At 40.3% G+C, this 17,991-nt stretch overlaps 1 protein-coding gene across 4 annotated transcripts in view; it reads left to right on the top strand.

Moving 5' to 3' along the window:
* The window catches only part of LOC129725702 (rap guanine nucleotide exchange factor 4), a 523,900-nt gene that overhangs the window by 353,027 nt on the left and 152,882 nt on the right, over window positions 1-17,991 (top strand). For all 4 annotated transcript variants that reach the window (XM_055681789.1, XM_055681788.1, XM_055681792.1 and 1 more), the window contains one exon: window positions 13,752-13,838. In XM_055681789.1, the coding sequence (XP_055537764.1) occupies window positions 13,752-13,838 (87 nt within the window). The remainder of the gene's footprint in view (window positions 1-13,751; window positions 13,839-17,991) is intronic.

The following is a 17,991-nucleotide window of genomic DNA, read 5'->3' as shown; positions in this document are numbered from 1 at the left end:
AAGCTCGATTTCGAAAGGTGATCTAAATGGCAAGGTAACTTCTTTTCTTAGCTTTCCGATGGTGGCACCAAATTTAAAATCGGTTGTTGCGAACTTGCTCAAAAACACGTTTATCTTCTTGAATCCAAGATGGCGGCCAATTTTTTCAATTTCAAATGAAAGCTCTATCATTCGTTTCTAAAACGGCGTGTTGGTTGTAGAGGGCTTAACGACGAATTCAAAAAAATTATATAGGGTAATCGCTCCATTATTCATCTCAACAGCTAGCTGCACCTATTTTCATCTCATTTCTCTCATTTGTCCAATTTACCGTGAAATTTCTACAAATTTTTGAAAGTAAATCTATTTGCTTCTCGATTTTGTCTAGTAGTTGAAAGTTTTACGTTAAAAATATGGTAAAATTTGACGATAAATTGAGCAAAAAGTCGTGATGAGATTAATATAGGAACTGAGATGAATATAGGAGCGGTTACCCTATCTATTTTTTTTTTATTCTCGCTTATTTTCCGTCGGTCTAGTTCCGCCACTGTTGTTGTGCCAATCACCGACGCCCAGGGAGACGACTCCACCCAGGACCCTAACTTACGACCCGTTTATTAACGGACCGGCGCCAACGGCTTTACTTCCTCATGCGATGGAAGGCGTGATCCCAGAGATTTTTCGCCTCAGAAAATCTCCCGGTGCCGGCTAGGATTGAATCTAGACCAGTTGGGTTGGTTGTGAGTGGATCACGCCACCTCACAACCATCGACACCTATGTCGGCGGTGGGATTCGAACCCAGGCGTCGAGCGTGGATGGCGGAGACGTTACCAACCACACTAGGCCCCCGCTCTTACCCTATCTATACCTATAAAAATGCAGTCCGGTCTGTCTGTCTGTCTGATCCATATAGGCTCAGAAACTACTAAACCGATCGACGTGAAAATTTTTATGTAGGAGTTTTAGGGGCCGAGAAAGGTTTTCATGATAGTTTGAGACCCTTCCCTCTTCTGGAAGGGAGGGCCCCCATACAAATGGAACACAAATTTCTGCACATTTCAAAAACTAACCAAGCAAATGAAACCAAATTTGGCATGTGGATGTTTCAGGAGTGACAAATATGTCCATATTAGTTCGACACCCCTCCCTCTTCTGGAAGGGAGGGGTTCCATACAAATGCAACTCAAATTTCTGCATACCTAGAGAACTAACCAAGTTAATGAAACCAAATTGGGTAGGTGGATGTTTTCAGGGGTAACATATATCGATAATGATTTGACACCCCTCCGTCTCCAACAAGGGAGGGGTCCCATACAAATGAAACACGAATTTCGCACAGCTCGAGAACCAATCAACCAAATACAATCAAATTTGGTATGTGGATGTTTTTAGGAGTAACAAATATGTCCATATTGGTTCGAAACCCCTCCTTTTTCTGGAAGGGAGGGGTTCCATACAAATGAAACACAAACTTCTGCACATCTAGAGAACTAACCAAGTAAATAGAACCAAATTGGGTAGGTGGATGTTTTTAAGGGTAACAAATATATCCATAAAGGTTTGACACCCCTCCCTCTTCTATAAGGGAGGGGTCCCATACAAATGATACTCAAATTTCGCACAGCTCGAGAACCAATCAAGCAAATATAACAAAATTTGGCAAGTGAATGTTTGTCGATGTAACAAACATGTCCATAATGTTTCGACACCCTTCCTTCTTCTGGCATGTCTCCAATTTGTAAATCCAAGATGGCGACTTCCGGTTTCTAAAAAACAGCGGCAAATGACCAGATACCACCCAAAATGGGTATTTCCGGAATTGTTATGACGCGCTGAAGCCACAAATCGACCTCAGACAACATTTTGAATTGTAAGATGGCGACTTTCAATGTCTGGAAAACAGCCGAAAATGACCAAATTTCACCCAATATGAGTGTTTCTTCAACCAGAATGACGCTCAGAGGCCAGACAGTGTCTCCTTATGCCATTTTGAAATCCAAGATGGCGGATTCCGGTTCCTGAAATCCAGCGGCAAATGACCAAATACCACCCAATTTGGGTATTTCTGGAATTGTTATAATGCACTGAAGCCAAAAATCGACCTCAGACAACATTTTGAATTGTAAGATGGCGACTTCCGGTGTCTAGAAAACAGCCGAAATGACAAAATACCACCCAATATGAGTGTTTCTTCAACCAGATTGACGCTCAGAGGCCAAAAATTGTCTCCTAATGCCATTTTGAAATCCAAGATGACGACTTCCGGTTTCTGAGAAACAGTGGCAAATAACCAAAGACCACCCAATATGGGTATTTCCAGGATTGTTATGATGGACTGTAGCCACAAATCGACCGCAGACAACATTTTGAATTATATGATGGCGACTTCCGGTGTCTGGAAAACAACCGAAATCGACCAAATACCACCCAATATGAGTGTTTCTCCAACCAGATTGACACTCAGAGGCCAGAAGTTGTCTCCTGATGCCATTTTAAAATCCAAGATGGCGACTTACGGTTTCTGAAAAATAGCCTGAAGTGACCAAATACCACCCTATATGTGTATCACCGGCTATATGGCTTCAAATGGTGAGTCGACAACTTGGAAGGAGCGTCAAACTTAGCTCCGGTCCTCACAAGTTCCTATCTCACGCCTCCACGAGTCATATGATACAATGGACTACCAGTTAAAACATGGACACAACTGGTTGGCGTTGCCTGGGCAATGTTGTCATCCGACAATAGCTAAGTGAGAAGGTGCGACGCGATCGTTGGCGCGGTAACCATATCTCGGCGGTAGAAGAAATGCTTCGCCAACCCGAGCGTTTGTCCACCAAGATGGTGCGGCTCAAAACGGCGTCTGATCTCCATGTTAGGAGCGGCTGATCAACGTCCTGGTGTCAGCGTGGGACTCTAATCAGAGCTAACACGATGGCCCCCCGGCGAGACAGGGGGTTGGGGAAGGCCCAACAAGCCGCCCCGAAAAACACCAAATGTTGCAAATATCGAAGAAGTTTATACGGATCGGAACAATCGGCACAGACCTAGGCGACGAAATAAGGACTACGATTGGAAACTCGGTACATGGAACTGCAGATCGTTAGGCTTTCACGGCTGCGACAGGATCATATATGATGAACTAAATCCACGCAACTTCGAAATCGTAGCACTGCAGGAACTTTGCTGGTCGGGACAGAAGGTATGGAAAAGCGGACATCGAGAGGCCACCTTTTATCAGAGCTGGTGCACTACCAACGAGCTTGGAACGGGCTTTATAGTGCTGGGTAGGATGCACCAACGCGTGATCGGGTGGCAGCCGATCAGTGCGAGGATGTGTAAGTTGAGAATTAAGGGCCGGTTCTTCAACTACAGCATCATCAACGTGTACTGCCCACACGAAGGAAGAGCCGACGATGAGAAAGAAGCGTTTTATGCGCAGCTGGAGCAGGTGTATGATAGTTGTCCGCAACGGGACGTTAAGATCGTCATCGGTGATATGAACGCTCAGATAGGACGGGAGGCAAAGTACAGACCGGTGATAGGGCCGAATAGCCTGCACGCCGCATCAAATGATAACGGCCAACGATGTGTGAACTTTGCAGCTTCCCGCGGTATGGTAGTAAGAAGTACCTTCTTCCCCCGCAAAGATATCCACAAAGCCACCTGGAGATCACCTGACTTACAAGTGGAGAACCAAATCGACCACGTTCTAATCGATGGTAAATTCTTCTCTGACGTCATCAACGTTCGCACCTACCGCAGTGCGAATATTGATTCGGACCATTACCTGGTTGCAGTATGCATGCGCTCAAAACTTTCGACGGTGCGAAACACGCGTCAAAGTCGCCCACCGCGACCAAACATCGGGCAACTACGGGACGCCGAGGTTGCAAGGGAGTACGCGCAGCAGCTGGGAGCAGCATTACCAACGGAAGAGCAGCTTGGTGCAGCTACTCTTGAAGATGGCTGGAGGGACATTCGATCAGCCATAGGTAGTACTGCTGTAGCGGCGCTTGGTACTATGGCTCCGAACAGGAGAAACGACTGGTTTGACGACGAGTGCAAACAGTTAGTGGACGAGAAGAATGCAGCACGAGCGAGAATGCTGCAACACCAAACGAGGGCGAACGTGGAGCGCTACCGACGCGCACGGAACAGGCAAAACTCGGTCTTACGGAAGAAGAAGCGCCAGGAGGAAGATCGAGATCGCGATTCGATGGAGGCACTGTACCGTGCGAATGACACACGAAAGTTCTACGAGAAGCTGAACAGATCCCGCAAAGGCTATGTGTCACAAGCCGACATGTGCAGGGACCTGGGCGGCAACCTTCTCACGAACAAGTGTGAGGTGATTGACAGGTGGAAGCAGTACTACGATGAGCACCTTAATGGCGATGTAGCAGAGGACGACGACGGAGTGGTAGTAGATCTCGGTGTACGCGCAGATGACGACAGAATCCCAGCCCCTGACCTCCAGGAGGTTATAGAGGAGATCGGCCGGCTGAAAAACAATAAAGCCGCTGGAGCTGACCAACTCCCCAGCGAGCTGTTAAAACACGGTGGTGAATCACTGGCTAAGGCGCTACACTGGGTTATTGCCAAGATTTGGGAGGAGGAGGTAGTACCGGAGGAGTGGATGGAGGGTACAGTGTGCCCCATCTACAAAAAAGGCGACAAGTTGGATTGCTGCAACTACCGCGCAATCACGTTGCTGAACGCCGCCTACAAGGTACTCTCTCAAATTCTGTGCCGTCGACTATCACCGTTTGCAAGGGAATTCGTGGGGCAATACCAAGCGGGATTAATGGGTGCCCGCGCCACCACGGACCAAATATTCGCGGTACGGCAGGTCCTACAGAAGTGCCGTGAGTATAACGTGCCCACACATCACTTGTTCATCGATTTTAAATCAGCATACGACACAATCGTTCGAGACCAGCTATGGCAGATTATGCACGATTACGGCTTTCCGGATAAACTGACACGGTTGGTCAAGTCGACGATGGATCGGGTGATATGCGTAGTTCGAGTTTCGGGGACACTCTCGAGTCCTTTCGAATCTCGAAGAGGGTTACGGCCAGGTGATGGATTATCGTGCTTGCTATTCAACATCGCTTTGGAAGGTGTGATAGGTAGGGCTGGTATCGACACGAGTGGCACGATTTTTAGAAGGTCTGTTCAGCTCTTTGGCTTCGCCGATGACATTGATATTGTAGCACGAACCCTTGAAAAGATGACGGAGACGTACATCAGACTGAAGGCTGAAGCCGGACGAATTGGGCTGGCCATAGACGCATCGAAGACCAAGTACATGAGAGGAAGAGGTTCCAGAGAAGACAGTGTCAACCTCAGCGGTGATGAAATCGAGGTGGTAGACGAGTTCGTGTACCTGGGCTCACTGGTGACTGCTGACAACGACACCAGCAGAGAAATTCGTCGACGCCTTATGGCAGGAAATCGTGCCTACTTTGGACTCCGGAGTACACTCCGCTCGAATAAAATCCGCCGCCGCACGAAGTTAACCATCTACAAAACACTGATCAGATTGGTAGTTCTCTACGGCCACGAAACCTGGACTATGCTCGTGGAGGACCATCGCGCCCTTGGGGTTTTCGAACGAAAGGTGTTGCGTACCATCTGTGGTGGAGTGCAGATGGAAGATGGATCATGGCGGAGGCGGATGAACCACGAGTTGCATCAGCTGCTGGGAGAACCACTCATCGTTCAAACGGCGAAAATCGGGAGACTACGGTGGGCTGGGCATGTCGTTAGGATGTCGGACGACAACCCGGTGAAAATGGTTCTTGATAACAACCCGACTGGAACAAGGCGACGGGGCGCGCAGCGAGCAAGGTGGCTCGATCAAGTGGAAGACGACCTGCGGGGCCTCCGCTGACGACATGGCTGGCGAGCTGCAGCCATGGACCGAGTTGAATGGAGACGACTTCTTCGAACAGCAAGGGACACTTCGGCCTGGAGCTGACTGGTAAGGTAATGTGTACCACCGGATCCAGATGCAAGTAGCTAAAAATTGACCTCAGACACCAGCTTGAATTGTCAAATGGCAACTTCTGGGAAACAGCCGAAAATAACCGAATACTACTACATATGGATATTTCCGTAATCGAAATGATGTATAGGAGCCAAGCATTGACCCTGGACACCATTTTGAATTCGAAGATGACCACTTTCAGTTTCTAAAAAAAACGAAAATAACTGAAATGCATTCAATATATTTCCAGAATAGAGGTGATGTACAAAAGCCAAAAGTCGAGGAGGTTGTCATTCCGCTAAAACCAATCATTTCAAATGATATAAAGAAATCGCAAGGAATCAATGAATTTGAAATGTTTAAAATTATTAAATTAAACACTAAAATAGGCGAGACGAAGTTTACCGGGTCAGCTAGTATATATATACAGGTCGGACTCGATTATCCGGAGTTTTGAAAAACATTTCGCTCCGGATAATCGAATCCTCCGGATAATCGAGCCATTTTTTATTTTTTTATTTTCAATATCCTTCATTTAGAACAGTGAGTTTTCTATCATAGTATGTTGTACACATTTGTCTTTAGACTGTTTGTCGACGTTTGTTATACATATATACGTAATAATAAATTATGTAATATTGATTATCTCGAAGATGTAAAAACCAAATGAAATGAATCAGAACTACCATTAGAAAGACAGCTTTTGCTTCGAGAGATTAAAGGAAATATTTTCCAGAAAATATAATAGAATTTGATTTGATTTAGGTATTTACCTGTTTTATTATCTTAAATATTAAGAAGAATTGAGGTGTTACATATCTAGACCCTGTACGATTTTGACAACACTCATGATTTTTTTTTCTATTTTCTAAGACCTAGACGCTCGATATGGCCACTAATGGGCTACTTTGCAGATTTCAAATCGTTATTGATTTCGCTTGATGAGTTTTAGTTTAATAATCCAGGAGTATCCGGAACACCACCAAACAGGCTTGTGGTTCTAAGTACTGCATTCATCATGGCCATAATATTACAGTTTCTTTCGGCTTCGCAGTCTTTAAAATGTGAAAAGAAAACGATATTTTTCTCTTACACCGACGTTTCGAATAATATATATTCTTTATCAAGGCTCTACAAGTAAATTAAGATCAAAACGATTTTTAGAAACAAATACATAAATTATGCACATAACATCATTACCGAGAGGACCATTTTCCTGTGAAGTGGTTCTTCGGCTAGAGCATCAATTGTCAAAACAGAAAGTAATCATCCTAACAGAACATCCAAAAATACATTAAATTAGCTAAACATGATATCAAATACAATTCATGCTTCTTACATTATGCAAATTAAAAAAAAAAAAACAAATTAAAAACTGTACACTTTAACGAAGCGGAACTCGTAGCACTCTCAATCATACTAAACCATTTTTTCCGTAACCAGCAACCTTGCATGCAAACTCTATTGCGCACAAGTTATGCTGTGTGAAACTCGGTGGAAGCTGTCAGCGACCGTTGACGTTTGCTGTTGTTTATTTCTGTACTCCGCTTGACGTGTTGCATGATTGCTGTATATGTTGTGCTCAAGCCTTCAACATCACTGCGTTTGTTTACCGTTTAGCTAATTTAATGTATTTTTGGATGTTCTGTTAGGATGATTACTTTCTGTTTTGACAATTAATGCTCTAGCCGAAGAACCACTTCACAGGAAAATGGTCCTCTCGGTAATGATGTTATGTGCATAATTTATGTATTTGTTTCTAAAAATCGTTTTGATCTTAATTTACTTGTAGAGCCTTGATAAAGAATATATATTATTCGAAACGTCGGTGTAAGAGAAAAATATCGTTTTCTTTTCACATTTTAAAGACTGCGAAGCCGAAAGAAACTCCCCTAAGTAAACAAACAGTCGATAGAAAGTATAGTCATAATATTACAGAAATATGTTCTGGCCATAAATTCGAAACCGGTTGACCGATAGTGGTTGTCCTCATCGGCAACTAAAAACCAAAATACCTTGCTTTTGGAGGTTGTTGAGTAAGAATTGGTTGAAGGAACGACGAGAAAACTGCTAAAAACGAACTACCTAAACAGAACGGGGCGTTGTTGTTACGATTTTTAACAACCCCGAAACTCCCAATGACCCGGAAGACGAAAGTACGTTATAGAAATACAGAAGAAAAAAATACTCCGGATTATCGAGCCATTTTCTCCGGATAATCGAGCCCCGAATAATGGGGCCCCCGGATAATCGAGTCTCCGGAAAATCGAGTCCGACCTGTATATATATATATATATATATATATATATATATATATATATATATATATATATATATATATATATATATATATATATATATATATATATATATATATATATATATATATATATATATATATATATATATATATATATATATATATATATATATATATATATATATATATTAAAAAACTTTATTGAAAGTCGTTTGACCCCCTGGTGCCCGAGGGGTTTATCAATGTGAACTATCCAGAGTGTGTGTGTGTTTTTTTTATTTTTTTCATATTTTACTATTTTGGGAAAGTTTCAGCGAGAATTGCTCTTTCGCATATTCTTATTATATAGCGAACTAGCAGGCGCTGCCGACAGTAACATTATATTTTGTATTTTTGTTGAATTTAACTCCACTTTTCACTACACCGGAACAAATGAAAAGGCTTTGTTGCTTCTGAGCATTTTTCTATTAGACAAAAAAGTAACAAAGGTAAAGTCACAAAACAAATAACAGAGCCGCAATGCATGTGTCATCGAAACTTTACTCACGGTTCAGGTTCATTGCTGTACCCGCCACTCACACATTTGCAGAATCTTTCCCGTAACTTCCCAGCCTCTCAAGTGTTATAATGTAAAACCTCACTGTTTTATTCGCACACTCACTCCACTCTTCACTAGAAATACTCAGAGGGAAAGATATGCGGAGAGAAATGTTGTGAGCCAAACGAACGGTCAAAATCTGAGCCAAACGAATAAGAAAGGTAACACATTAAGAGATATTGCATTCAGGTTCATTAAAAAAACATGTTTATTTTCATACGTTATTCTTGTTCTGTTGTTAAACAATGAATAAAGAAGGATCCAATATTGCATTATTACACCGATTCTCACCAGAGGTACACAAACCTTTTGTAGGGTTAACAAAATTATGACCAATTGTTGTGAAAGTGTATGAAAATAACCATATACATAAAATTAAACACTTTCACGGATTTACGATGCTTTTTATTATTGCCTGTAGGCTTCCATCGTCACCACCAATAATACGAGTCGAATGAATGAGTTAGTCAACATTGCGCTTTGAGAAGAGATCTGGCACCTCTAACATGTGAACACTGCCGCCAGATTGGCGGTTTTTTGATCGCCTATCTCTCTCTCTCTCTCTCTCTCTCTCTCTCTCTCTCTCTCTCTCTCTCTCTCTAAGTCTCTCTACTCTTTACCACTTGAAAACGAGAAGGGATTATATAGTGACCATAGTGCCGGAGATTATTGCAATACAATCAGAACAAGTAATAGTTTCTTCGATAGGCACTATGCTATCAAATTTTAATTTTATGCTATCAAATAGGTCCAGATGAGTCTTTCGCTCAGTTAACATGATGAAGTTTAGGAAGAAAAGAATCAAGAGAAGACAAAAATAGTAGGAGGGTGGTATTCAAGACACGACCGCATGAAGTTGACTACCGTATTCTTAAATTCCATTAAAACAAATAGTAGAGGGAATTGCAACGCTTCTTTTACAAAACTTCGAGGCACCAAAAGGTGCCAGTTGCCGATTATTCTTGTTTACTGGTTAGTCCGTCCAGAATTCCAGCAATTTTAGTATTTTGTAGTAGCCATGTACTACTAACAGCCACCAGCATGACGGGTGAAACCGGCACGAGATGACCGGTACTCTTTTGTCTTTCCTCCTTTCAGCTGCTAACACCTAGCATCCGTATGTAGCCGGTACGGTTTAGTACTGAAACTGGTGGGGTGAAATGTTCGAACGACACCTTTTATACCAAGGCTTCGTCAGTTAGTTAGAAAGAAGGAGGGGTTAAGTAGAAAATGAAAGGCAAGGGACATAATTAAGCATCGGAAACAGAAAGTGACAACAACAATAACAACAAACTCCGATCGATGGTATCCGTTAGTGTCGCCTGTGCTTGGGAAGAGAGGTAGTGATTGGCTGCGCGGTATGATTTAGACAATCGATATTAATTACCAATTTTTCAAAAGTGTATCTCAAACAATAGTTTGTTTTTGTTTCATAAATTTAACCGTAAGAGAATTTCTGATCGATTGATGCCAAAACCTTGAAAACCTGATTATTAATGACTGAAAAATAAGCGCTCAAAACCTAACCACTTTTCCCTGGTTTTCCCTGGTTGAATTACTAGATTTTCAAATTCAGGCGCCTAACTTCGATATAGACGTTAGTCAACGTCAAAAATAAGATAATGCGGAACTTCAAATCCGTTTGGTTTCCATAAAGTGATGAGTCTGTGTTTTCAACTTGCGTCCGCTGGCTAGAAAGCAAATGTTTGTAATTTCCTCTATTGCTTTAAAGTAACAAGTGAAAATTTTGCGTGTAATTTGCAATTTGAAGCGTTCGAAAAAAGAATATTTTTATTTCCCTTTCCACAACTGACAGTTCTCAGGTCAGATTTGAAATCCATGGAAGGATGTTGGTGGTCAATCCAGTTGCGTTCAAACTGCTCAATTTTATTAAATATCAAGCTTAAATTAGTATCCATTTGCTATAATTACAAGTTATTGCATAACCTCGTAACTCTTTCCTTATGGATTTAAAAGCGCTCTAATTAATCCCAAGAAAATTGAGTGAAGCAAAAACGACAGTGAATTTCTAAACAGATTATCTTACGGTCGAAACTAATTAAAATGCAGGTGAAAAGAGAATATAAAAAAGTATTCTGCAATCGACCAATTATCCCTATCATAGCCAACAGGTGTACCTTCTTGCCCGGTATCATAAACCAATCTAACGGGAGAAAGTTGAAAAGTTTTTTTTTTCTCATTACGCCTTCACGTTCGCGTGGGATGGATCCATATTCACGAGAATATGGTATATGCAACTTATCGCACAAAAATATAAAAAAATTAAAAGGCAAGGGTAAGGGTTTAATATCATACTTATCTCGCATTCGTTTTAAAATTGATTGAGCCGAACATCATTTTTTGAATAATTCAAAATTATCTCTAATGCATTGAAACAAAATTGTGGAACTAAATCAATGTTTTAAGCTTCATGCTATGTTTCTATCAGACTGTCTTAAATTTGATACTAAAGACGCAAGCGAAGACACTATCTTAATTTGGCATCAATTCATAAATATATTATCAGTGAGATTTCTTCTGGAGAGGGCTCCAGATTACGTTTACTACAATGCTTAGGCTTCAGTTACAGAATAACGACGTCGTCGGTAGTTGTTGTTTCCCACTGACAAACAATCTGATAAATTTGAGCGCTAATTTCTTTCCCGTATAAAAACAATGTTCGACGACTAAACTTCCATTTCCATAACAATAAATTGCTTTGTTTGCATCCAGTCAACAGCCGCAATTAATTATCCAATCGCGCGCTAGCTCTAGCTGGCACGGCATTCAATTGCCTGTCGACCCACCACCAGAAACCGATGATAACTTTATTGGTTATCAATTTACAACTCAACACCTCACCTTTCGCACCGCACATTCGAACAGGACCCACCTCTTTTCGTCCTGCTTATAGCCGACAATGACAGTAGCGAAGCGCAGTCATCCCCGTCAGTCAGCCAGTCAGTTTATTAAACAATAATCAACTTCTGCCATCGGCAGTGTGGAGCAGCGAGGATGCGACACAACAGCAGCAAAGCAACAGTGAGCCCGAAGGCAATAGCGTAAAGTGAAAACGACTTCGTCTTCACACTTTCTTGATTAGCCGTTGTCGTCGTCTCGTTTCGTACGCGCTCTAGGAACCGCGCACTGCTAACACTAGAGGAGCCGCCGAGAATGAGCCTCATTCATGGCGTGCTTTGTTCGAGTTAATCAAATTTTCAATAGAGCGAAGGCGTCGAGCAGCCTCGAACGTGTCAGCTGAATAGTTCCTAAATATTGCCGTTTCTGACGACACCTCTTCCGCACTAATTTTCCACCGTAATTAGGAGGCAACGGGAAATTAACCTGAAATCATTCAACCGTTAATTATCGGTTCTATTGTTTGTAGGGCTTTTGATGGTGTTGTTGGGATGGGGGCTCCTCCTAAGCAACGTTGTCGTATTTTAGTCAATTTTTGTACCTCGTAATTTTTTTTAACTTCATTCAGAATGTACTTATAATTGAATGTCAGTATAAGCCTGTAAAAGTTACAATATCAGATTGCCCTATTTGCAACCAAAGGATTTTGTATATAAAAATATTAAGTATAAAAAATATAGGTATATAAATATAATTTTGCTATATCTTATCGATCCGTCATTTGACGTGAACTACTCACCGACTGGGCGATTTTGTTTCGGTTGCGAACTCAGACAGCGAGGCGGCCATCACAAAAATATTTAACCTCTCGATCCTGGTAAGACCCACGCGCAAGAGTTTGTTTACATTTCGTTTAAGTGCGCATTTTCAACTGTTGTTTTGCTACAGTGAAAAGCGGAGATTGTTTCGCTACTCAATAATAAGTCCAGCGATGTTTGTTCGCCGCTGGCCCGTGCGACCGTTTTGATGTTGGCACGCCGGAAGCTGTAAAACCCACTCGCTATTGCAGGTTAATTGCGAAAGAGCAACCCTCGTTAGAGCAACTGCTGGCACTTCAAGCTGTGGAAAAGACGCCTACCACCAGGGAACGACCGTGTAGAGGAAAACACGAAAAAAGCGCGTATAAGTCCTATTGATTTTGTATATTTTTTTACGTCGAGGCAAAGGTTCGAAAGGTCCGCCGGGTAAATAAAGTATCCCGCCTTTTGGAGTTTACTACTAATGTGTTACAAGTAACTTTTCAAAAAGGTCTCTCCACAAATTGAACTTAAAAATTGCAAAACCAATCACATGACTAGTTAAACGGCGTCGAAAACCAAGCGTCTCCATGATAATGTTATGCATAGCAGGCCAAACACGAAAATAGCTGACGGGCTCACAATTTGTTGTATAAATGTCATGAAGTCCTCTGCGGCTTAATCTAAATTGCGGCGACCTTTCGAAGTCATTTATCATTTTAATCATCAGAATGTCCGACTTTCCAACGTTTAATAAAAATAACCTAAAAGAATTAGGCCCCTGAGCTCGGCTCGGACAGGGGCGACCCGGGTGGAAAAAATATGCAAATCAACCCCGTTGTTTATTTCTGAAACGGGTGACTTCACCTTCGACTCATCATCATCAGCATCATCATCAACGGCATCGGTAATGGTTGGTCTGCTCTCGGTTCGACCTGCACCAGGTAGAAAGGATGCTTTAACCTGTTGACTGCTATGACTATGGAAAAGAATAGCAGATCCGTTCCCCAACAAAGGACGCAAAGCAAACATTATCATTTTTTTTTTTCGTTTCGCATCATGGACAGGATGCATCAACCAACTTTTATCTTTCCATCATACAGACATAGACACAGCGGGTGGCCTGACTTTGACCTAGACCCGGAACCAGTTTAAAACTAACCTCCCATAGGTTGGACCCAAATATGCTAATGTCTCTATACGCTATGCCGTCGGTGTTTCATCCGAGTGTTATTTGTTTTTTTTTTCTCTTCACCCCGTTGCAGGCACCAAGTCCCGCCATGGCTCGGATGGGTTGGGCGCTACGGACTTTGCTCGTGTCGGACAACACCAGCTGCCTGAAGGATCGAAAGGTGAGTTGTAGATCCAGTGGGGATCGAAGGCTTCGGCTCGGGGAAGGGATATTTTTAGAAATATTTTGTAATGCGATGGTTGACCGAGTCTCAACATAAATTGGTTTGTTTCCTTTCTAGCTACTGTACCTAGTTTCGTGTCTACTTTTTTACACTGATACATTTCACCGAGAAACTGTTGTTTTGGTACAAATTTAAGACTATGTTTTGTGTGTTTCCGGTCCGCCAATTTTGTTAATGACTACAGTTTTACTTTCCTATATCTGGGTTCTGAGACAAACGAACATTTTTCAATTTTTTCGAAGAATTTTTTCTTTATAATTTTGAAATATTTTTTGGTTGTTGTTATATGAATTATACGTTTTGACTGTAAATAACGATTTTCAGTGTAATTTCAATTAGAAATGCTGTTTGTAACCACATCGCTAAGTTAAGCCGTTTTTGAGATTTCTCTGGAACATATCATTTATCTAATATTTATTGTTACATACACCGTTCTTTATCATGATCTTGAATATTCAAAAGAGTAATCTATTTTATAACAATAAAACAATCAAACAAATGGTTTTTTGAAAATCTCGGAACGACTACAGTTAAGGATGTGTTCAATAGTTGTTGACACTCAAAACATACCATTTACGTTGAATATATGTATCAATTTTAAAAAAATGTACAAAAATTTACTCATCCAAACAATTCAAAATATTTTTTACTCCATCTTGCGAGAAGTTTTAAAAGTTTTTAAATGATTTAAGTTTTACATAGCTGAAATCGAAAAATTGTTTTTATGCAAAACTAGTTTAAATTTTGTATTCATTATTGCAAAAAAAAAATAGTTTTTTAGAGCGTATAACACTGGTCGACAAAATGAAAAAAAAAAGAGTGCAAAGCGATACTACGAGAAAGGTCCTGTGTAATTTCAAAAACCGACCATGTATATTTTGTTTATTGGCCCAAAAAATGACCTGCCAAATCTCAGCTCAATCGGACATGGTGAAGGGGTTTATCAAAGCGCTCACAACTTTGAGCTTTGATTTATTGACTCTTTGAAAATAGAATTCGAAGGATCCACTATCATCTGGAAAAAAATTGGCCAAAATTTGACTTTCTGAGACTTTGCCGGTTTTTGGGCAACCGATAGCTGGAATATTTTAGAATATTTTTAACAAATCGCGCCAAACCACATGTAATTTATTCCAATGTTTTTTAGGCATCTTAAACTTGAGTTTTTATTAGGGTGGTGTATTTATTGCCTAACTGTAAGAACCATGTAACACATTGCTACACGCGACGCCTTACTAGACACAACACCTATCGTTCTAAGGTGTTACTAAGGTCGCTTTTTACGCGTTTTTTTCATGCGGGTTTTTTTACGCGGAATCCGGAATTCACGTGTTTTTTTGCGCGGGTTCCGGAATTTACGCGATTTTTTTCACGCGGCATGTATCCCCTGCGTAAAAAGTGATTTAAGTGTATCAAAATTTACCTCATAAGTCGACCGGTTTCGGGTTACGTGTTGCCTATCATCAGGATCCGTGTTCAACTGTTTACGATGGTGTTCGTACGCTTCCACGTACACGTCCTAAAAATGAAAAGAAGTGGACCCAAATGCGAACCGTGGGGCTCCCCAGAGGATACTGAAATAGGTTTCGAGAGTTTGTTCGGAAAGTGTACTATTTGTTTGCGATTTGTTAGGTATGAATGGAGCCAACACAAAAGTTAAGGCGCCAATCTAATTTTTTGCACTTTGAAGAGTAATAATAGTTTGTCGATCGGTCGAATACAATACTAAAGTCAGTGTAAAAGCTGTAATTCGCTTGTTATCCCTTTTAGGGCAAACAGGTATAATACGCCCTCCCTAAGGAACATCATCAATATTATAGTTATGTTTAACACGAACAACAAATTTTTCATGCAGTTAAATACATTATTTAGTTGGTAATGCTCTGCTATTATTCTGTTTTGTGATAACTGTTACACAAAAACGCCATAAATTTAATGAAAAATATTATTAAATCGCAATTTTTCCTATCTACCGGGGCAAAACGCCCCAGATGCAGTATAATATAGGCTTCGTGCAACACTGGCACAACTCAAAATTTTGCATTTTTGAGTTTTTGATGGCAAACGATGCGAAATCTAGTTAAGTTTCATCCCACGAAACCTCGTTTCAAAATTCCTGAAAAAATCCAGAGTTATGAGTGGAAGTGCCTTTGCTGCACAAATCGAAATTTCTCCATAAAGTTGGTAAAAATAATGTTTTAACTTAGACAACGTGCTCATAATATGTGCATAATAAACCCAAATGTGTTAAATGAGGATCGATAATCGTAAACTTCAAAGTTTTCTTGAAAATCGAAAAATAAAATTTCGATGCAAATTATCAAACGCGTTTGTCTCGAAACTATGAAAAGCACGTGAAGTGAAACAGCACTTGAAGTCTCAGAAGTAAACGCTAAAGCAATGAACATAGCCCGGCTGATGGTGGGGCATACCGCCAAGAGCTGTAGTGTAGCAGACAGCATTAAATATTCAAGCAAAATAATACAATTTTTACTGATTCTAGAAACAACCAAGTAACAAATTTTTTACACTAGTAGGAAAACCTTACGGGAACGCTGCAAGAAATTAGATCTGAAGCAGCACAAATCAAAACTTATTTTTGTTTATTTTTTGCCACTAGTGACAATTATTAAACTTGCAACGAAGGTTGGTCCCATGAACTGCTACGGATTCCCAATAGTCTCATATCTTATTTTTGCATGTATCCGAATAAATGGACTAGGACGTTTTATACACGCTTACCCTACAACATAAAAAAAAACTTTTTTTAAACTTGATAAAAATCTTGCGAAAGTTTTATGGTGTTTTTAAGATGAAAATATTTTGAAATGCTCCCATAAATTCTATAAAAAAAAACATTTTATTTCATAGAAGATAATACAGTGAAGAAAAAGAGCTATCTAAATTAAACAAACATGCCTCACGTCGGACGCCGATAGGCGGAAAACTTAAAAAAAGTGATCATTTAGGCGGAAATTTAATAAAACCAAAAAAATATTTTTTTGTTTTCCATGATTGTGATACTTAAAAATAATTGTTTTTGAGCTCTTATCATTTCAACGTCTGTTACATTTTGTGTTTTCCCAAGTCTGATTTCAAGGCTGACTTGGATAAACAACTATTCTTCTTCGATAATGCAATAAGTAAATAAATGTAAATTTTTCGCGACACTAAAAAAATTTATACTACACATTATTCTAGCAGTTGAGTAGCAGTTAAGATAATTTTATACTACACATTATTCTAGCAGTTGAGTAGCAGTTAAGACACTATACCGATCAAACAAACCGTTTAGATGTTGGAAATATATTTTAACTTTAATAAACAATCGGCGCTGAAGATAATCCCAAAACTTGATGTCCCGGGTTTTGTGCTAACATAAACCAAACATCGGGACTATTTTCTGCGCCAAGTGTCTTACTTACTTCTCATCTTTATGGTGACAGATCATAGAGTTCGTATGCCGAACCCAGTACACTGGGGTCTTTTTTTACGCGGCTTATTATTATGCGTTTTTTTTTGAACGCAGTTTTTTACAATAACATGGATTATTTTTACACGATTTGGAAGATTATTTGTACGCGGTATCAAATAAGTTTAGTATAAGTAAATGCCAGGGTGGGGAATCGTTCGTTATATGGAAAAAAACGAAACTTGATAGCAGAAAGCCATAACCTTTCTTTTTTTTGTTCTATTTGGGGCCCCAAACAATCCTAAATTTATCGGAAGTCGATTGGTTTTGTCTAGGCTTGGCGCATTGTGTTTCAAATTTATATGGAGATTTGTATGGAAAACCCAACTTTTTTGCATTTTCAATTTTAAAGAGCTTAAAATGGCTCAAACCATGGGTTTCATGACTTCAAATAGTAGGTTTTTTGATGCCTAACAACTTGACCGAAGACACTAAAAAGATAGGGTGTCCCAAAAAAATACTAGAGCTGTTCAAAGTTGAGTATGTCTAAATTTATGTTGCAAATCATTTTTTCTGCCGGCGTCAGTCACCGGCGTCAGTCAGATTTCCATCAGAAGTATAATCTGAAACACGTTATAAATTCTACCTACGCCTAAAATATTGACCTTAATTTGATTG

This window comes from Wyeomyia smithii, chromosome 2 (assembly GCF_029784165.1).
Source record: "Wyeomyia smithii strain HCP4-BCI-WySm-NY-G18 chromosome 2, ASM2978416v1, whole genome shotgun sequence".
Lineage (NCBI taxonomy): Eukaryota > Metazoa > Arthropoda > Insecta > Diptera > Culicidae > Wyeomyia > Wyeomyia smithii.
This window is presented reverse-complemented; position numbering and strand designations above follow the sequence as displayed.